Source organism: Myotis myotis, unplaced genomic scaffold (genome assembly GCF_014108235.1).
Source record: "Myotis myotis isolate mMyoMyo1 unplaced genomic scaffold, mMyoMyo1.p scaffold_m19_p_13, whole genome shotgun sequence".
NCBI classification, from domain to species: Eukaryota; Metazoa; Chordata; class Mammalia; order Chiroptera; family Vespertilionidae; genus Myotis; species Myotis myotis.
Genome location: NW_023416317.1, coordinates 26,225,070 through 26,247,635, shown reverse-complemented (window position 1 = coordinate 26,247,635; position 22,566 = coordinate 26,225,070). Strand labels below are relative to the sequence as shown.

At 37.8% G+C, this 22,566-nt stretch overlaps 1 protein-coding gene across 4 annotated transcripts in view; it reads left to right on the top strand.

Moving 5' to 3' along the window:
* Positions 1–20,473, top strand: part of RASA2 (RAS p21 protein activator 2) — a 129,866-nt gene extending 109,393 nt beyond the window's left edge. For 2 of the 4 annotated variants that reach the window (XM_036332368.1, XM_036332365.1), the window contains 7 exons: positions 4,220–4,293; positions 4,736–4,845; positions 13,735–13,817; positions 14,462–14,670; positions 15,830–15,933; positions 16,289–16,478; positions 18,166–20,473. In XM_036332368.1, coding sequence (XP_036188261.1) covers positions 4,220–4,293; positions 4,736–4,845; positions 13,735–13,817; positions 14,462–14,670; positions 15,830–15,933; positions 16,289–16,478; positions 18,166–18,196 — 801 coding nt within the window. In that variant the 3' untranslated portion in view covers positions 18,197–20,473. The remainder of the gene's footprint in view (positions 1–4,219; positions 4,294–4,735; positions 4,846–13,734; positions 13,818–14,461; positions 14,671–15,829; positions 15,934–16,288; positions 16,479–18,165) is intronic. The other 2 variants (XM_036332366.1, XM_036332369.1) reach the window with 2 other exon arrangements.
* The last annotated feature ends 2,093 nt before the right edge of the window (positions 20,474–22,566 follow it).

Genomic DNA, 22,566 nt, shown 5'->3' with positions numbered 1-22,566 from the left:
ATTTTTCTCTGACTGGCTTATTTCACTTAGCATAATGCTCTCCAGTTCTATCCATGCTGTTGCAAATGGTAAGAATTCCTTCTTTTTTACCGCAGTGTAGTATTCCACTGTGTAGATGTACCACCGTTTTTTAATCCACTCATCTGCTGATGGGCACTTAGGCTGTTTCCAAATCTTAGCTGTTATAAATTGTGCTGCTATGAACATAGGGGTGCATATATCCTTTCTGGTTGGTGTTTCTAGTCTCTTGGGATATATTCCTAGAAGTGGGATCACTGGGTCAAATGGGAGTTCCATTCTTAGTTTTTTGAGGAAACTCCATACTGTTCTCCACAGTGGCTGCACCAGTCTGCATTCCCACCAGCAGTGTAGAAGGGTTCCTTTTTCTCCGAATCCTCACCAGCACTTGTCATTTGTTGATTTGTTGATGATAGCCATTCTGGGAAATGTCAGAATGTCATTTTGATTTGCATCTCTCGCATGATTAGTGACTTTGAGCATGTTTTCATTTGTCTTTTGGCCTTCCTTATGTCCTCTTTCGAAAAGTATCTACTTAATGGTAGGTCCATTGCCTATTTTTTGATTGGGTTGTTTATCTTTCTTTTGTTAAGTTGTATGAGTTCCCTGTAAATGTTGGAGATTAAACCCTTATCAGTGATAACATTGGCAAATATGTTCTCCCATGCAGTGGGCTTTCTTGTTGTTTTGTTGATGGTTTCTTTTGCTGTACAGAAGCTTTTTATTTTGATGTAGTCCCATTTGTTTATTTTCTCTTTAGTTTCCAATGCCCTAGGCGCTATATCGGTAAAGATATTGCTTCGGCATATGTCTGAGATTTTGCTGCCTATGGATTCCTCTAATATTTTTTATGGTTTCCTGTCTTATGTTTAAGTCCTTTATCCATTTTGAGTTTATTTTTGTGTATGGGATATGCTATATTTTATATAGTACCCTCACCCCCAGTGGGGTCTGGGGTTGCACCATTGATATCAAACACATCAATGTTTGGTGTTTTTTTTACATGTCTTTAGATGGTATATTTATACATACATACATACATAGGGTTATTACACAAATACATATATATGCATAAGATATATATAAACACAAAATTATATTTAGGCCACTTGATGGGTAGTTAGAGGGTTGCTCAAGGATTAATTTGACAAGTTAATTACTGTCTTTTTTTTTTTTAATCTTTATTGTTCAGATTATTACAGTTGTTCCTCTTTTTTCCCCCCATAGCTCCCCTCCACCCGGTTCCCACCCCACCCTCTGCCCTTACCCCCCACCTCCATTGTCCTCATCCATAGGAGTACGATTTTTGTCCAGTCTCTTTCCACACCCCTTTCCCCCCCGAGAATTGTCAGTCTACTCCCTTTCTATGCCCCTGATTCTATTATAATCACCACTTTATTCTGTTCATCAGATTTTTTATTCACTTGATTTTTAGATTCACTTGTTGATAGATATGTATTTGTTGTTCATCATTTTTATCTTTACCTTTTTCTTCTTCTTCCTCTTCTTAAAGAATACCTTTCAGCATTTCATATAATACTGGTTTGGTGGTGATGAACTCCTTATCTGTGAAGCTCTTTTTCTGACCTTCAATTCTGAATGATAGTTTTGCTGGGTAAAGTAATCTAGGTTGTAGATTCTTGCTATCCATCACTTTGAATATTTCTTGCCACTCCCTTCTGGCCTGCATAGTTTCTGTTGAGAAATCAGCTGACAATCGTATGGGTACTCCCTTGTAGGTAACTGTTTTTCTCTTGCTGCTTTTAAGATTCTCTCTTTGTCTTTTGCTCTTGGCATTTTAATTATGATGTGTCTTGGTGTGGTCCTCTTTGGATTCCTTTTGTTTGGGGTTCTCTTTGCTTCCTGGACTTGTAAGTCTATGTCTTTCACCAGGTAGGGGAAGTTTTCTGTCATTATTTCTCCAAATAGGTTTTCAATATCTTGCTCTCTCTCTTCTTCTGGCACCCCCCTAATTTGGATGTTGGTTTGCTTGAAGTTGTCCCAAAGGCTTCTTACACTATCTTCATATTTTTGGATTCTTTTTCCTTTTTGTTTTTCCAGTTGGGTGTTTTTTGCTTCTTTGTACTTCTAATCTTTGAGTTGATTCTTGCGATCCTCTAGTCTGCTGTTGGATCTCTGTATAATATTCTTTATTTCAGTCAGTGTATGGTTAATTTCTAGTTGGTCCTTTTTCATATCCTCAGGGGTCTCACTAGACTTCTTGAGGGTCTTACTAAATTTATCAGCGGTTTCTAGAAAATTCTTGAAAAACCTTAGAAGTGTGGTTTTGAACTCTGTATCCAGTAGTTTACGTTCCTCTATTTCTGTCCTTTATGACCTGTTTCTTTGTCTCTGCATTTTGGCTGCTTCCCTGTGTTGATAGAGTGGCTTTCTGTGCTAAGTGTCCTCTAGGGCCCAGTGGCTCAGCCTCCCCAATTACCTGAGTTGGACACCCTTGGTGCACCCCTTTGTGGTCCTTGTGCACAGTCTTGTTGTAGTTAAGCCTTGATTGTAATTGGTATCACTGGGAGGAATTGACTCCAGGCCTGTTGGCTGTGAGAATCAGCTTTGTCTACAGTGGGAGAACTTCTGTGCTGGAGACACCCTTCTGGGGCAAGACTTGCTTCAGTGGGGCTTTGGTGCTCACTGAGTCTGCCCCCTGAGTGTGTCCCTTATGGATCTGAGGAGTTGTAATCTGGATGGTCCCACTCGGACCACTGGGTACACTGGCTCTTGGATCTCTAAGGAGGTGCTAATTTAGCCTCTGCCTGAGGCTACCCAGCAGGAGCAACAGAGAGGTCTGCAGATTCCTCTTCTTTGTTTGGGATTTGGCGGTGCCCACATGAGGCCCAGCTGTGAAGCAATGCAAGCTGCTGTGGGGCCTTGGGCCTTCTGTTGGATGTTCTGGGTCTCTTTGACCCAGCTGCAGTTTGTTAGGTAATTTTAGATTGCAAAGGGCCAGGCCATTCATATGCAAAAGCCTCTGCACACAGCTTGGGTGGGGTGGGGTCTCAGGGAATCAACAGGGCGGAGCAAACAGCTATGGCTGATCCTCAGCCCTGCCCTAAGAGGCCTCAGGTCTCAGTGTCCCTCGGTAATCGGTAATAGCTGCAAGCACCTCTGAGAGAAAGTCTCCCTCGAGTTCCACCCGATGCCAGACAGTCCAGTTTCTCCCTGTATGAGTCTGAGTCCCCAGAGACTCGCCCGGAACTGGAGTTCAGGGCTGTCGGGAGCTTGTGTCTCCCTCCTGATTGAAAAAGACAACCGTGTCCTCAGTTGCCAGCCCTTTCTACCACGCCTCCATACCTCTGCAGTTTACTTTCGCACCTCCTCTGAGTCTCAGTGTGCTTTTCTCTTTCTTTCTAGTTGTAGAATTTCCACTCAGCCAGCCTTCCTGTGGTTCTGGATGATGTCCGTTTTGTCTTTTAGTGTATTTTTGAAATGGTTGTGCAAGGCAGCAATTTCAGGTGTTTACCTATGCCTCCATCTTGGTTTCTCCCCACATCAATGTTTATATAGCACAAAGTATGAATATTTACACTAAGTAGATAAATACAGATTATAAATAGCCTTACTCCAGTTCAGGTTAAGTTATACCCCCAAATGAGTTTAAAATCAGAAGTAAAACAAAAAATCTTTGTATTCAGAGCTTTAGAGATATCAGAATTGCAGTTAAGAGATTGTAGATTGAATTCTTACTACAGGAAAATATATTGTGGTTTTTATTTATTTTATTTTTTATTTTTTTAATTCTCACCCGAGGATATTGTTCCATTAATTTTTAGGGAGAGTGGAAGAGAGAGGGAAAGACAGAAACATCGATGTGAGAGAAACACATCGATTGGTTGCCTCCTGCACATGCCCTGACCAGAGCCCAGGCTGGGAAGGAGCCTGCAACTGAGGTTCAAGCCCTTGACCAGAATTGAACCTGGGACCCTTCAGTCCATAGGCCAGTGCTCTATCCACTGAGCCAAACTAGCTAGGGCTTACTCTGGTTTTTAAATAACTTAAGAATAACCTTTTTAGAATACCTATCATTTATTAATTACTCTATAATTAAATATGTGTTTTGCTTTATAAATTACAATTATGTATATTTCTTAATATTGAAGAACTTTACAGTATTATCCATGACATTTAAAATAAGCTGAATTTATGATGTATCATATCACAAAGTAATATTTGCCTGTTTGCCATTTAGTTCTTGGATGAAATTTCATCTACTGAAACTAAAGAGTCCAGTGGTACGAGTGAGCCTGTGCAACTGAAAGAAGGGTAATTCAATGAAATTAGACATTAAAGTCACATTTTAGTATAGGCGTTAAGTAAGTACAAAGGGTATGGGTTTGGGAGTGAGGAAATAGGGGTGGGGGTGTGGTTTCTGTGCTACAACTGCCTAAGTAACATCCATCAGGTAAGTCACCCACTGTCCTATAAACTTTGTCAGATGGGCATGACTCCTTGTCTATACAGTCCTACAATTGTTTTGCAAATATAGTAAGATTGTGGGTATTAAGTAAATTAGAATTACTATTTGGAAAAGTAACAGTACTATTCAGTCTTAAAGTAGTATTATTGAAAGTTTGCGGGGGGGAATCACTCATTTGGCATTTTTAATTCTGGATGGCATAGTTATAAATATTTAAAATGAAAGGACAGTTTTTTGGATTAACTTTTAATATTTGTAACTAAATGTTTACATCTGTTGTTTTGGCAGTGAGATGTATAAAAGAGCTCAGGGAAGAACTCGGATTGGAAAAAAGAATTTCAAGAAACGGTGGTTCTGCTTAACAAGCAGAGAGCTCACCTACCACAAACAGCCAGGTAGTTGTGTTTATGCTTTATTGTGGGGTCTTTTCCTGGTTCTCAGTGAAGGTTTCTTTTTGCTGCTTAATGTGACTCTAGTGAACCTTTTCACTAATACTATAGTGTATAGTTTCTCACAGTGATGCACACATACTATTTATTGAATGCAATAAATATTTGATAAGTGACACCATGTAAGTTACATTTTTCTCTCACATGCTCTGTCTTTTTAAAATTCCTTCTGTTTTAATCAATAAGAAACAACATTAAGACTTCTTAGGGCTTGGAAGTTTCTTTAACTCTCAAAGCCAAATTGGTAAGAATCATTATCTAATAAATGAGACTATTTCAGTGGTTTGCTGGTTAATGTCAGTCAAAAATTCTCAGTCATACCATAGGTAGTGATTCCTATAAAGTTATCAGATTCATTCTAGACTGATTCAAAGATCTTTTCTTTGAATATGGTTCCACAGATTGAATTTCCCCTTTGTCTTTCTTGTGCAAATATACCTCTAATGCATCAGTTTTCAGGTTGATTTCTCCAAACTGGAGCTAAAACTTAAATACTTAAAAAGTAATCCAAGTACAGAATATTTTTTTTTTAAATTATCTTTATTGTTGAAAGTATTGACAACAGGGGGTGAGGACATGAGTGGAGAGGTGGGGGGGGGGGCAATGGGGCGATAAGGACACACATGTAATAACTTGATAAAGAAAAAAAAGAAAGTATTACATATGTCCCCTCTTTTTTCCCTATTGACCTCCCCCCTCCCAACACACACCCCCTCGGGCCTTCACCACACTACTGTCTGTGTCCATGAGTTATGCATATATGCATATAAGTTATTTTAGATTTTCAGGATAGTCACCCTAATCTTTTATAGCCATCTCAACCCCATATAAATCAACCTTATTTGTGTATGTATGGTTTCCTTTTTTGAAGCTTTTCAAAGCACTTGCCTAATTTTCAAATAAATAGTAAATGTGTTAGTAGGGGACAGACACTTTAAGTATATTTCAGTAAATTATAATTACAACATGGAAAATGGCATAAATAGGTTTGGGAACAAACCCAACAGACTTGGTAAGCAAAAAAGCTGAACCAGTGGAACAGAAGGATACAGGCTTAATAGACAGTTGCCTAGCAACCATAAGCATTCAGCATCCCATGAGCATCATCATTTAGTATGTTTTACAGAGGAAATGGGGAGTCTCAGTCAATCTATCAAATCTGTTAGGTAAAGTAAGAGAGCTTCTGCTATAAATTCTGAAATGATAAAACAAACACCAAACATAGGCTACTTTTAAGAGAATGTAGAGTGCCAAATAGAGTGTTTTTTGAAGAATAGAGTAATAAGAAAAATTTTTGGTTTCATAATTTCTTTGAGTGGCCTAGTCAGAAGACTGTATATGTCCAAATATATTAATAAGACAAAAGAAACCAAGTGCGTTTTATTTTTAGGCATCCAGATAATTTTTATGGCTAAAGATCAATAGGCTTGCCGAAACTGGTTTGGCTCAGTGGATAGAGCGTCGGCCTGCGGACTGAAAGGTCCCAGGTTCGATTCCGGTCAAGGGCATGTACCTGGGTTGCGGGCACATCCCCAATAGGAGATGTGCAGGAGGCAGCTGATCGATGTCTCTCTCTCATCGATGTTTCTAACTCTATCTCTCTCCCTTCCTCTCTGTAAAAAATCAATAAAATATATTTAAAAAAAAAAAAAAAAGATCAATAGGCTATATACTTGCCCTTCCAGACAGCATTTTTTATGCTAAGCATACTTCAAGGGATTTAGAAGTTATAGTTTATGTTGAATACTATATATATGTCCTCACATACATAGAAGCATTCTTTTTTAAAAAAAATATATTTTATTGATTTTTTACAGAGAGGAAGGGAGAGGGATAGAGAATTAGAACATTGATGAGAGAGAAACATCCATCAGCTGCCTCCTGCACACCCCCACTGGGGATGTGCCCACAACCAAGGTACATGCCCTTGATTGGAATCGAACCAGGGACCTTTCAGTCCGCAGGCCGACACTCTATCCACTGATCCAAACCGGTTAGGGCCATAGCAGCATTCTTAAAATAGTTGTCACAATGTAATTATGTTTACATTTCAATTTTATTGAAATAAAATGTAAGGTGAGTCATTCTCCATGAATAAATTAGCTATTTTTTTTCTTATTTAAAGTATTTTCTAATCCAAGCCAGTATTGTAAATTCTTTTTTGGTTTTAGAAAATAGGAGTCAGATGAGAGCTTGGGACCCTTCCCTCCAAAAAAATGCACGTACAAACTAGACACAAACTTTGCGTGTAATTTCAGGGAGTTCGTAGACCCAAAGTCTATTCACAGTTCTCAAGAACCTCTGTTCTATCCCGTGATCTTATAAGCATAAAATTGTGTAGAATGATTAGTTGCTCTAGGTATAAAATAGACACATTAGAAGTTACATTGTTTTCAGGCCTTAAGAAATTTAACATGTTGGAATGACATTGGAGGAGTGAGCTCTATTATATGAAGTTTACCAAAGGCTACAGTTTTAAGCATCCATTCTTGCTGCTTTAACTATTTTGATGGATTTTTCCAAAATGTATTACATGCTTTCCTGCCTTCTAAAAAAGAGTTCATTGAACGTAAGTTAACATTTTCTGGATGACTTGGGTCTGTCATTGATAATATTAATTATTACATAATGCTCTGATTTAGTGATGTTTTCAGGGCTGTTATGGGTGTGTGCAGCTGTTTACTCCCCAGCTAAATGCCTTGGACTGCTGTTGCTTTTTGTGTTCCTGTGTTTGCTTAATACAATTTTTCTCTATTCTCTTTATGTTTAGGCTGTCACTTAATTTCTTGTGCTGTCAGTGAACCATAACTTAACATCTCACTTCCACCTCCATCACCCACCTCCATTTTTTACTGCTAATACACTAGGAGTGAGGATACAGGTTCTGTGTTTGTTAAAATTATGCATAAGATTAAAAGTCTTTGATGAAAGACTTCAGGAATTTTTTCTAAAATAAAACACATGGGCTTTGGATTCTCTGGTTGTTGAGCAAATGTTTTGTTTGCTTCCTGTTTCCTTGCTACTTTCTGGATAGCCACAGCTGCTAGTTAAGTCTCTTGCTGCACTTCCTACGTGACTTTGGTGTCTGAAAGAGTGCCTCCCAAATTTCCTATCACATAGCTCTGAATCATTGAGTCTCACTCTATCCTCTTACTGGAACCTAGTATTCTGAATTTTTTTGCCACTTAGAATCAAACAGTATAGTCTTTTCCCAAATTATTGGGAAAGGAATTAATAGAATTTTCTCATTATTAAGGGTATTTCTCAAATAAGTTATTAAAAATCTGGTGCCTGCTTCGAGAATTACTAACAAGCAATAGTAAGCAACAGAACTTCAATACAACTAAAGTAATGTGTGGCAAGTGAATATTATGGGTCACTCAATCAGTTATCAGTCATGCTTACATTGACAATTTTTTATGGGCCTGTCTGCTTGGATTATGGTTTTATATTGCTGCATTGTGATGCAGTCATCTACACCTGGAAGTGCTCTTGGTTGTGTGCTGGGACCAAGGGAGTTACTGGTATTCCAGCCTCTTCCTTTCTCACCCAGCCTCTCCTTTTGCATTCTCCTTATGTTGCTTCACCAGACTACTCTTGCAATTCTTTAACTTGTACTCCTTTACATTCGTGCTTTTACGTATGCTCTACCTAGAAATCCCCTTCTTTCCTTCTTCACCTGTGTAATTTGTTGTCCTTTAAGCCTCAAATCCAGTGTTAGCTCTTCACAGAAGTGATTTATGAGCCTCCAGCCACCTCAGTTGAGCTCTTCCTTTACTATGTTTCTTTAAGGCTTTAGTGATAACTTCTGTGACATAGGTGGTCCTTACTTTTCTCTCTCTCTCCCCCTAGTCTTTAAAATCCTTAATGGTTAGGAGCCATGTTTTACTACCTTCATTAATACATTAGTAAATGTTTTTAATAAATGGTGTTTTTCAAAGAAGGCCATATCTTCTGGATATGTTGTCATCTGAATTATTTTAAGAATCACCACTCTAGGCTTCTAAACTGTTCACCAAGCATACTAATAATAGATTATTAACAAATTAATCTCTAAAATTTTATCCTGTGTTCTCCAAATTTGATTAGATATTGTCTACTTTTGGGAGACCTGGCATATTCAGATACAAACATATAGCCTACAGAACTTCCATATGACAGCAAATGTTCTAGCTCATATAGCTTGTAGACAATGTAAAAGAAATTTCCGTGAAGCTTTAAACAGAAATCTTAATACATTTGGGTTGACTTGATTTTCACCTGCTTTTTTTTTTTTTTTTTTTTAATCTTCACACTGTTCTAGACTTGGAGAACACAGTAGTGAATAAAACATACCAAAACCCTTGCCCTTGTGGATCTTGCCATTTAGTAGTAATAGACAATCCATACAAAAAAGTATGTACCTGTGCACCGAAAGGTTGCCAGTTCAATTCCCAGTCAGGGCAGGTATGGAAGGCAGCCAATCTCTCTCTCTTCTTCTCTCAGCATGTCTTTGGGTGAGGATTTAAAAAGAAAGTATGTCATATTGGGTGATTATAAATGAGATGGACAAAAAGAAGAAGGGGAATATAGAATGATGGGCTTATTGAGTAGAGTTGCGATATCAAAAAATTTTTAAATGTCACTAAGAAAGTGACATTTCAGCAAAGACCTAAAGGTGATGAGGGAATGTGCCATGTGGATATTTGGGGTAGTAATAATGCAGACATAACTAATGGCAGCCAGTACAAACACCCTGAAACAGAAGCTTGCCTGGAGTATTCAAGAAACATGAGAAAGCTCTTGTGGCTAAGGAAAAAGAAAAGAGCAAGGGGTAATCATAGAAACTGATGTCAAAAGATCATGGAGAAGTTAGACTTTATAGGGCTAATGGACCATTGGAAGTCTTTTACTCTAAGATGGAAAGGCATTGGCGAGTTTTAAGCAGAGGAATAACATTTAATGGGACTAATCACTCATGCCGTATGGAGTGCTGTGAGAAGAAAGAATGCAGGGTCAGGGAGACCAATTAAGAGGCTGTTGCAGTAACTCAGAGAGCAAGGGGGCCAGTTGGTAACAATGGAGGTGGTAAAAATGGGTCACGTTCCTGGTCTGTTTTGAAGATAGTACTCACAGGATTTGCTAAAGGATCAGGTATCAAGAGTGAGAGAGAAAGGCAGGATCCTCCCACCCCACGCTGCCCAGCACACTATTTCTTCTATAACATACTTCTTTTTTCTGGATTCATTATTTATTTTGCAGGAATTATTTTAGATAGGCTTTATGGCTGATAAATTTTCTGAGTCCTTGCATATTTTTTAAAGAGTGTTCATTTTACCCTTACTCTTAAATGATAGTTAGACTGAATTTAACATTATATTTCCTCAGAACTTTTAAGATATTACTCCTAGGAGTCCTAGCTGGTGGCTCAGTGGATATAGTGTCAGCCTGGGGACTAAAGGATCCCAGATTCAATTCCAGTCAAGGGCACATCCCCAGGTTGCTGCCTCAATCCCCAGTAGGGGGTGTGCAGGAGGCAGCCAATCAATGATTCTCTCTCACCATTGATGTTTCTATCTCTCTCTGAAATCAATAAAAATACATATATATTTTTTAAAAAGGTAATACTCCATGGTTTGCTAGTTCCCGTTGTTGCTGATGAGAATTTTTATGTCAGTCCTCTAATTCTCAGTCTTGATTCTTCTTCCTAAAAACTTAAGACTTCCTTTAGCTTTCAAGCTTTGCTATTTTACAGTCACCTGTATAGGTATTGCCTTTTTGCTTCTATGTGCTCAGTACTTGTTGGATCCTTTTTGTCTGAAGATTTCTCCCTTTATCTCTTGGACATTTTCATTGGTAATTTTCTCCTGAACACTATTTTTCTTCTGTTTCTGGAATTCTTTTTTTTTTTTTTTTAATATAGTTCATTGATTTTTTTACGAGAGGAAGGGAGAGGGATAGAGAGTTAGAAACATCAGTGAGAGAGAAACATTGATCAGCTGCCTCCTGCACATCCCTACTGGGGATGTGCCCGCAACCAAAGTACATGCCCTTGACCAGAATCGAACCTGGGACCCTTCAGTCCCCAGGCCGACGCTCTATTCACTGAGCCAAACCGACTAGGGCTGTTTATGGAATTCTTATTAGACAGCTATTGAAACTTCTAAATCCATCACTGCGGCTCTTAACGTTTTTACTTAACAGTTTCTTTCTCTTTTTTGTACGTATTTTTTAGAAAGTCCTCAGTAAAGTCTTCTGTTTTAATAATTTACTTTGCAATTCATTCTATTTACTGTGAATTAACTCTGATGACATGACAGTATATGTGCCTGGGAGCAGTGTGCTTTCTCTATGTATGCCAAATTATAATTTGTCCAGAAATTAACGAATATAGCAATCCTAGGGTATGTGCATGCTTTGTATATTCAACAAATCTAAAAATAGAAATTTCCTGCAAAATTTGTAAATTCTCTGTAACCTCTGTGGTGCCCCCTGTAGTGTAGATCGGCACCCACATACATGTCTTCTGCCCCATAATTTTTCACACAGTTTCCTGAGATTTCCTCTCTTTGTTGTGTTATGTGTGTCTCTCCTTTAGAGTTTGGTGATTTCCTCATCTCTTTGGTGATTTTGTGTTGTGTATGTGATTTGCTCATATTTGTTTATCTTTTTGCGATTTTTTTGTGATTTGCTCATATTGTGTTTTACAGTTTGATTACTGCTCGAGTGTTCGGTGGCTTACAGCCCTTGATTGAGGGAGGGGCAAGGGTGCTAGTGCTTGTTTTCTGGTGTGGGTGCTCTTCTTCCCTCCTGAGGGCTGCAGCTACCTGTGACATGGCACTGCTCTACAGCCCAGTATGCATCCTTGCTGCTTTAGCCCAGGATATATGCCTCTGTTGACTGATGCTTAGCACAGGCTGCGGGGGTGGGAGGAGGAGAGATGAAGACCTAATTGGCCTAGCTGTTCAGATGCAGCTCGCCGACGAATCATGCTGATGTGTCTGAGTGTGTCCATTGACTCTGGCTTAAGCTGTCTTCTAACCAGTCCTACTTGTGCAGATGTCTTCTACGCTACATGTAGCTCCGCCTGTGGCTTTCTTGAGTTTACTCCCTCCCCATTTCCCCTGCCGTAAATTTGACCTTGTCTGCTTTCAGGAGACCACTGTTGGTTTTTTCTTATTATCCTGTGCATTTACAATTTATATTTGTTAAAGTTAAATGTCATTTCCTTAGAAAAGTTTCCCTAACCACCCAATTTAAAATAACTTCCCAATGACTTTCTATAACATCACCTCAGGTAATTTTAATTATAGCATTCATCTCCACCTAGTATATATTTGTCTATGTCAATCTTTCCAGACCTAAACATCACCTTCATTAGGGGCCTATTATGTTCTGCTTATTGCTTAGTCCCAAGTGAGATACAGTGTCTGGTATATAGTACACATTCAATACAATAGTTGAATTAAGTGATTTTATGTGTTTTTTTAATTATATATCACATCTGCTTGAATTACACAAATTTTAGATTTTATGATAGGAACCAAACTTAGCAAATAGTCTATGTTAACCTCTCTGTTTAAGACAGAAAGCCTTTATTAAACAAATAACTCTCTTTGACCAAAAAGCTGTACATTACATGGACTAATGTAAAATGTAAAGGTCTTAACCTCCAGCACTTTACTCTACATGTCATTAAAAGAAAGTTTGGAGAAAGAAAACAAAGCTTTGACTTTCTAAGAACATTACAAAATGACCAGAAAAAGTCATAATCCTATTTGTTTATAGTTCCTATGATTATATGAGATCAAGTCTGTTCTCACGTAAATTGTAAGTTGAAGTGCATCATATCCTTCATGCCATATTATTATGGAGCTTCTATTTTTTATTGATTTTTTTTAGAGGGAGAGGGAGAGAGAAACATCGATGTGAGAGCAAAACATCTATTGGCTGGCTCCTAAGTGTGCCACCTCTCTTCCCGCTCCCCAGGATTGAGCCTGTAATGTAACCCAGGCTTGTGCCCTGACTGGGAATCAAACCCATAACCTTTCGCTATACAGGATGATGCCAACCCAACTGAGCTACCCCAGCCAGGACTGGAGCTTTTTTAGCAAACTCAAATTTCCAAATTCTTAAATTGGGTTAAAGATTCACTGTACCAAATAAAATTTTTACTTTTGTTCCCTGTATCTCTTAGAGTAAATTTGATAGCTCTAGTCAGCTGACCAGCCAACATGTGATAGTAATGAACAATTTTTCAATGAAAAGTCATTATTTTGAGGGTTACCCCTTAATTATATTGGAAAACCAGAAAAATTTACCTAGATATAGATTCACTGCTCATGTGATAACTCCATGAATGAAAATTAAGCAAGTTTCGAATAGGCCTCTGTCACTAAGTATTTTTTTTAGGTCTCCATTTAATATTACAAACTATTATAACATTTTACCAAATTATATTGAATGTTAAGAAAAGATTTATGAGAATTTGTTCTAATCAACTGAAAAATGCTTTTTGAGTATCATCTCACAGTAAAATAAAAATAATGCTAGATATATAAAAAATAATTATAACATTTTTATTTTCTACATAGAGATCAAATTTATTTCCACATTTTTCCTTGAAAATGTTTTAATTTTATACTGATAAAAAGTAAAGAGGAAGTCACTTTATAGAAAACAATCAAAAGTTATCTGTTCCATAAAATAAAGAATATTTATATGTGTGCAGTTTGGAAATCTGTAGTTACTTATACTCCTACCATCAAGAAGATGAACTGAAACCTTACAGAATTAGCCTCTTAGCGTTATAATTCTCAGGAAATTATTTTAATTTTGTTGTACTTCTTTTCTTTTTAGGGAAAGATGCACTTTACACAATTCCAGTGAAAAACATTCTTGCTGTGGAAAAACTGGAAGATAGCTCTTTCAACAAGAAAAATGTAAGTTACAGAAATAATTAAAGCTTTTTAAAGTGCATATAGTTACTTAGTTGAAAATTTTCCAGAGGTTGGTCATTTTAGTGTTTGCCATTAATCATTAATATTTTATAATTGCTGTTTAGAACTGTCTTAAAATTGTTCGTTATTGTTGATGCCTTGTAGAGTCTGCCTAGCCTATTCAGTTAACAGCACTTTTCTCAATATTACCCTATTAAACTTCTCAGCTTGACATTTAAATCTTTAGTGATATATTCTCAACCAATCTGTGCAATCCTATCTTCTGCCGTTCAGTACCTACCATTATACTCCAGCCAACCAAGGCGATTTCCTTGTTTTGCTCTATTTCCCACTGCTTTGCTGTTACTTACACTTTTTCTTCCATCTGAAATTCCCTCCCTTTATTTCTATGTATATGATAGTCCGTTCCTTTGGCCACGTGTGGCTTCTAAAAATTATATAGTGATGATCAGTTTAGTATCATGTGACTCAGATTGTCCTTGCTTGAAAAGTAACAGTTCATAAGCTACTTCAGCAACAGTTATCTAGCCAAGCAAACTATATTTCTGTGATATACCTTTTTCTGTTTTGTGCTATGTCTTGGTTTTTAGACTGTCACTAACTTTTTATCTTAATTGCCTATAAAGATGTTCCAAGTAATTCATACGGAGAAACCACTCTACGTCCAGGCAAATAATTGTGTAGAAGCTAATGAATGGATAGACGTACTCTGCAGGGTGAGCCGGTGCAATCAGAACAGGCTCAGCTCTTACCATCCCTCTGCATATCTCAATGGCAGCTGGCTCTGCTGTCAGGAGACCAGTGAAAGTGCTCTCGGCTGCAAGCCATGTACTGCGTAAGTTTCTTTCCGATTGAAAAAGCAGTGTTTCATATGTGGTCTCTATGCAATGGAATATTTCCAGCCATAAAATGAGATGACGTACTTTCATATGCTACAACACACATGAGCCTTGGAAACATGCTAATAAATGAAGGAAGCCAGACAAGAAGACCATATACCTTACAATAATATTTATGTAGTGTCCAGAATAGGTTAGTTCATAGAGACAGAAAGTAGATTAGCAGTACATAGGGTGGGAGGGCAGGAGGGATGGAGAGTGCTAATGGGTAAAGTGTTTCTTTTTAGAGTGATAGAAATGTTCTCAAATTAATAGTGGCTGGCACAAGTCAGAAAAAAGGGCAACATAAACTTGAGCCAAGATATCAAGGAAGAAGGGCTAAGCATTCTCTCTCTCTTTTTTTTTAAATATATCCCATTGACTCCTCACAGAGAGGAAGGGAGAGGGATAGAGAGTTAGAAACATCAATGAGAGAAAAGCATCAATCAGCTGCCTCCTGCACACCTCCTACCGGGGATGTGCCCACAACCAAGGTACATGCCCTTGACCGGAATCAAACCCGGGACTCCTCAGTCCCCAGGCCGACACTCTATCCAGTGAGCCAAACCGGCGAGGGCAAGCATTCTCTTTTTTAAAATTTTATGTTTTTATTGATTTTAGAGAGAGGAAGGGGGAGAGTGAGAGAGAGATAGAAATATCAATGATGAGAGAGAATCATTGATCAGCTGCCTCCTGCATGCCCCCCACCAGAGGTAAAGACTGCAAACCAGGCATGTGCCCTGACCGGGAATCGAACCATGACCCCCTGGTTCATAGGTCAGTGCTCAGCCACTGAGCCACACTGGCTGGGCTAAGCACTCCCTTTTATGATTGTATAGAACAGCTATTGAATGAAGAAATAACGTGTTACTATTAAGATGAAGCATAGGTTATGAAAAGGATTTCACTTTTAAATTCCTCTTCTTTTGATTTGAGTTGCATAATAACCAAGCCTCTGTTGGCCCTGTTTAATTTAATTACCAAATGTGACTAGATTTCTTAGGTTCCTTCTACAAAATTCTGTGGTTTTGTTTTTTAGTCTCAAACTGTCAAAAATGTTTGGCATGTTAACAAAGTGAAATTTTCTCAATATCTTTAATTTCATTTTTACCATAGAGGTGTCCCTGCAGACATCCAGATAGATATTGATGAAGACAGAGAAACAGAAAGAATTTATTCCCTTTTTACCCTCAGTTTACTTAAGCTACAGAAAATGGAAGGTAATGTATGATTAAAATATTTTTATTTAACCATGTTCCTTAATTACCAGTTCCTGAAGTATTGCTTTGGCATTATCTTAAAGTTGAAAATAATCATATTTACCAAAATGTTACTTATGTGACAGTTGACAAACTGTCAAAGGGGGGAGAATTTCTCATAGATTTTCATGAAGTAAAAATGCTATTTTTGCATAAATGTGAGGATCATACTTAATAAAATGAATGTATTTTGGTTATCTGTGCATTCCCAGGGGAAATCTCCCCAGCTTGAGACACTGGAAAAGTTCTTATTTCTACTACTAATTACATTTATGGGACATAGTTGTCTGATCAGAGATTTTGCTGCTCCTTGTAGAGGCTTGTGGAACTATAGCAGTGTATCAAGGACCACAGAAAGAGCCTGATGATTATTCTAACTTTGTAATCGAGGATTCTGTAACAACCTTTAAGACAATTCAGCAAATAAAAAGCATCATAGAGAAGCTAGATGAACCTCATGAAAAGTATAGGAAGAAAAGATCAAGTAGTGCAAAATATGGGAGCAAGTAAGTATTTTTAAGGTACTTTTTAAACATAGTTTGAGATTGCTCTGTACTCACACCTGAAATGCAGGCCTCCTACCTTCATTATTCAAGACCCAGCTCAGAACCTTCCTCTTGTGTGAGAATCTCCCTGGCCAGTGATCTTTGTGTTTTCAGTTCTGGTATCATCTCCTCATGTTGGTGCTGTACATCATCTCTACTTTTAATGTTATATCCCAACGTCATCCATTAAATTGAATACCCGGTAGCCTGTTATTCGTTTTGTTTTTACTGACCCTCTTCCTCCTTAGTATCTCCCACAGTGCCTTATACATACTACGTACCAAAAAAAAAAAAAAAAAAAAAAAGTGATGTCCAAGTGCCAGAGTACTTTATAGTAGATTTTCGGGTCCATCTCAGCTGTAGATGGATACTACAGTGGATAACAACACAGCTAACATTTATTAGGAGCTTATTCTAGCACCAGGTACTGTGTCCAGTACTTTAGATCAGATCACTTAGATTATTTTTAGCATCAAGTAACAGAAAATCCCAGTTGAAGTCCTAACCAATAAGAAATCTTTTAATCTCACAAATTGAGTCCTAATTTCTACAGTTGTTTAGCTCAGCAGCTCAGCGCTCTCATCAAAGTCCATCCAGCCACTCAGCCTCCTCAATAGGTGATTTCTGTCCTCAGCTGTCCCCTCGTGCTCACAGATGGGCTACAATAGTTCAGAGCCTCACATTTTTATATAATAGTGTCCAGAGGTAGAAGGAGCTGTTTTATCCTCACTGAGTGAAAAGAACCTTATCTAATGGTAACTCCAGTTTCCCCTAGGCTGCAGGACTGTCCCGGACTAGCACTAGAATCTTTTTCCTGTTTACACAGACGTCAATAGGGAGGGGACAGTCCTTAGACCAGCAAGTAAATGTGTGCCACAAGGTACACTGTCTCATTGATCCTCACGTCAGCCAACATTGTTACATTCCCATTTTCAGCTAGAGTCACTGAGGCTCAGGCAAGAGAAGCGCCTTGCCCAATGTCACACAGCTGATGTGTGAGGGGACTTTGAATCCAGGCCCCATCACTTTAGGTGTGTGTGTTTTAAATTATGCAGATTAATAATTATTTTTGTGCTTTTTGAGCAATAAAAATCAGTTTGACAGGTATAAATGTTTATGTTCTCCCTGAATCGAAGGCTCAGTATATTGTAAACATCCTAATCCTGTCTCTTCTACATTAGTGTAGTCGGTTCTCTTCCCACAGTACCATACGGTTTTGGAGCCCCAGGAAGTTTCCCTATGAGCCCTAGCCAGTGTTGGCCATCCTTACGTAGTAGGTCCTCCTTGTACACACACACTGTGCCCCTCTCCAGCTTTATTTTTCTCGATCAAGAAATACCATTCCCTCTTGTACTAAATATTTTACTTGTTTGTTTTATTTTCCTTATCCCATAATGTAAGCTCCAGGAGGACAAAAGGTTTGGTCTATTCTCTTCACTGTTGTAGCTGTAGCTTCTGAAATAGTGCCTGACATTTAATAGGTGGTTAGGTGGTCAGCAAATACTTGCTGAGTTAATGAAATAAGACTTGGCATGAGAGATTACCAAGGGAAAATTATAAATACTTCATAGATACTATGCGGTGTGTGTCACTTTTTAAAATGTTATATTTTTTAACTTTTGAAAAAATATTTTCTCTTTTTTTCTAGGGAAAATCCAATTGGTGGGAAAGCATCCTAGAGTTTGACCAATTAATTCAGAACTGGAAAATATTTTTGTTGGAGTTTTTCAATTCATCATATGTTTTGTTTATAGTATTTAAGAATGAACATTGGCTTCAGTGTCATCTGCATTCACTTTGTATTTAATATTTAATAATTGGAATTAACTGTTTGGGAATCCCATATTGATGTATTGCTATAGAATTTGAAATCCAAGATTCCCTTCATATCTGTGTGTCGAAAGCCATGTTTCTGCAACTTTTTTTAAATAGAAAGAATCTTCCTAAAGAAGCTTTGTAACAAAAGGAGAACTCCTCCGTATCATCTCTTTTTGTAACACACTCCGTGTTCTGTGGACTTTTCACTACCATTAGTGCCTGCTCTATACTGCCAACATTGTGTTGTTTTTCTAGAAAATCCCAGCCCATAAGTCAGAGCTTTCCATTTATTTAGTTCACCTACCCTCTGCCTCCAAAAAAAAAGAAAAAAATACAAGATTTTTCTTTGGTCCATTAGTCATTACATATTACAATTAGAGCAGTGACCGAAACTTTAGAAAACTGCCTGATTAAAGATGTAAACAGAACTCAGATAGGAGGAACCAGGGAACATGCACTGTTGGGTGCATCTTGTTTACATTTGGGATGAATGGTGGCAAATGAAATAAAATAAGACCACTAAATTTTTTTCATTGTTTTAAATATCAGGTACTCATTTTCTTGATTTGAGAGTTCAGGTTAACATGACTTCTAAGGACATTTCTTCTGAAAAAGGAGAGAGTAAACAGTGAACGAAGGTGGTGGGAAAATCACTCGACTTCACCTGCTATTCCATGTTGTGTTATATAAGGGCCACCATCGGGACGCCCTCTCCTAGTGTGACTGTTACCAAGTTGAGCGCCAACTCCAGAACAGTCGCCCAGCGCACTTTAATAATCTGGGCTCCCAGCCCCAGATTATGCTATAGATACTCCGTGGTATCTAATCCTTATGATCAGTTCAATGATCGGTGTTTAAGTCTAGAAATAGTGCTTTCCTGAAAATGTTTATATTTCATTGCTATTTCCTTATTGCCTGCTAGCCAAATGGAATTTGGGCAAGCAACTGTTTGAATCCTGTTTTATCCTAATAATTTACTTTTATCCTAAAAACCGTAACTGTAAATAAGCAATCGAAGCAAGTTGCCAACTTGAAGTCAAGAAGGACATACTTTGCTTCATCAGTATTAAAAACCACGGTACTTTTATTTTGTCTTTTTAAACTTAAACATTTTCTAAATGTGGTACTTTGAACCTTGGAGTATTTACACGTTTCGGTTTAAAACTGTGACTTATTAATGTAAGTCTGGCTAGTAGTGCTTTTTTGTTTGGCTCCCCAGGGCCTCATTCCTCTGCCGTTACCTATGAATACTTTGATTTTTACTACCTGATCTGCTTTCTCTGCCTTTTCCACACTTGAAAACATATATGGCAGCTCACTTCACCCTAAAAACCTGGAAACCCCAAGAAGGAAAGAAAAAAACGATACAGACTACTCTTGCCATAAACGCCAGTTCTGGTTCTTAGATTAGCCACTTCCACCAGTTGAAATTGAGGTGATCTCTTACTTGTTTTGTTGTTATTGTTTGTTTTGTTTTTTGTTCAACTTTGTGTTTTAATATTCATTTAATAAGATGATGGGCAATAGCAAAGTTTTCACTCCCAGGAATATAATTTATCAAATTGAATGATTTTATTTGCCAAAGAAATATGTTTATAATATAACAGGTAATGGTTAAGTGTCAAATGAGGCTTTCCTTATTATTCAAAAAAATGACAAATGCTGTGGCTTTTGTCTCTGATTTTGAAGCCTAATTTCATGCATTTATCAGAAAGGCTCATTCATACCAGGTTTTAGAAAACAGATTGTTTTAAACGTAAAAGCACCTTTAATTTGTTCTAACGGTACATACTGTAAAGACAGAATGCAACAGAGCTTTTCAGGTGTGCTTGCTGATGTGAAAAATACAGGACTTATTCTCGAGTTAAACTACCAGCCTTGATTGATATTATTTGCTTCCATTTTTATAACTTGGAAATTAATATGTTGCTAGTAAATATCGGTTTTTACAGTGTCCAGTTTTAAAATGTAAGTTATCAAAACTTAATGTAGTGCATTTGTGTAACCATATTGTATTATTGAGAATGTATTTTTATTTAAATTTTATTTTCTTATCAAGAGTATTATAAAAATTAAAAACTTTTGTAACTGTTGCTTGGAAATAACTCAAATAAATTACAAGAAGCCCGTCTATTCTTTGTGAGACCTTACTTTCTTACTGATTTAGGAATTCTTGTTTAAAATTATTGTACCTGGCTTATTAGTAAGGGAATGACAGAAGTGAGGAATCCTCAGTTACAAAAAAATACGAAGCAGTTTGGAAAGGGCTCTGTGTTCTTACATGTAACCAGGCTGATGTTTGAGGGACTCTGGTCATTTCTTGTTATTCATTCAACAGACTTGTTTTGAGGGCCTACCGTGTGCCGTGCAGCGCCCTGTCGTTCCTCGGAGCCATGCACGCCTGGTGTTGAGGAATATATTTTACTCCTGTCTGGGTAAATAATTTAGAGCTGAGTGTTCAGCCTATGTTAGACTTTTTGAAGAATCTCACATTTCTGCTCTTCTCAGAAAGGTCGACACCATAGTGTCTGGTGATTCAGGTGCCGTACCGACTCTGCAGGTGAGCCTGCACCGGAGCTTGACTTCCAGTGCGCCCTTCTGAGTGTTGGGATTCGATCACGTCGTGCCGTTTTGCTGATTTGTCTAGAGAACACAGAGTGACAGCCCCAAACGCCGGTCAGTCAATATCTTGTACCCCCAAGGAGAAGGGCAAGAATCCTTCCCAGTAGAACCTCAGTAGCCCTCTGAGTATCTCTAAATCAATCTTCATAAAACAGCCCGCATGACTCCAGAAGAGGTTAAGGTTAACAAGGAGGAAGGAATAAGGTTCTGAATCTCTAAGGATCTTATTTGTATTGAAATACCAGATCCCAGCTCAGACTGGCCCGTGTTATTAGAATAAAACTTGTCAGAAATATTAAAGAATTGGGGTTCCACTCCACAATGTAAATAAGCTATTTCTTTGAAGAGAAAGGGGGTCATACTTTACTAGTAGTTGGGTTTCCTTTTCCAAATTGCGTGATTCCAAAATGAGAGAGAACTGAGGCTAAGCAGGGCCCCTTTATGTGTACACAGAGCCTGGCACTGCTGTGTTCTGGTCTCTGCTGTTTCTCTTCTACTCTAGGCCAATGACCAGTGCTGACCCTTCAGAGAATAACCTGTCTTGGGTAGACATGACATGCTTCAAAATAAACTGACCGATCTTCAGAGAGTTGATTTCTCATACACATTCTCACCTGAGGTTCGGTTTTATCTGGCCAAAAGGTTCATTCTTTGGCATGTCATTTTGCATTTGACTTCTTAGTTTGGTGACACCACTTTGCTACCATTTTTTAAGCTTATGCCTATATTTTATATTCACAGCACAGAAGGTGTAACCCAAGCATGTCAAACTCGCAGCCCACAGGCCATATGTGGCCCACAGCGAATATTTTTGCGGCCCAGCCAATATAACGGTTTGTAAGAAATGTTTTAATAACAATTTTGTAACTTAATTTTTACAATATCCTGTTACACGTAATTATTAATAATGAACTGCAACATTCGCTAATGACTGATTACTATAATTGTGTTGCATTCATTTCCCTTATGTCCCTTATGGGCAGGCACACCATTTCTCTCCACTAATACTAGCAGCGAATATTTTAGCAGCCGATTGCCATGTCATTAGTCTTTGACTGACTTGTTTGGTGTGCATAGCAGGAAATATTTCACTATTGGAGAACAAGAAAAATAGGTTAATTTGCATTATGCTTATTCATTTGTGCAGTTATTCAGTTTCTGGTAATGTTCAAGAAAAAATATTTTTATTAAAACGTATTATTTTATATTAATGATTACTCTTGTATTCAGCATGTCTCTATCGAAATAAACCTACATTTCTATGAAAATTAAGCTTTTGTTTTTTTTGTGGCCCACATAAACTTAAACCTTGTTTATTTGGCCCGTGTTAGCCTTTGAGTTTAACATGCTTGCTGTGTGTAACCTGTTTAATTACTAAAGTCCTATTACAATTTGTTTCGTTTCTTGCCTGTGTTTCAGATCCTCTTTGTTCCATACTATCAAAACGTTTGTACTTTCTTTGTATTGATCTACTTTTGACGTGGAATTCAGTCTTAGATACAAAGAATTCTTTTGTCAGGAGTGAACAATATTAAATGTTTTCCAAATTTAACATACTCCTCAATTCCTCCCAGAACTGAGAAGGCTACACTGCCTGCACTGTCTTTAA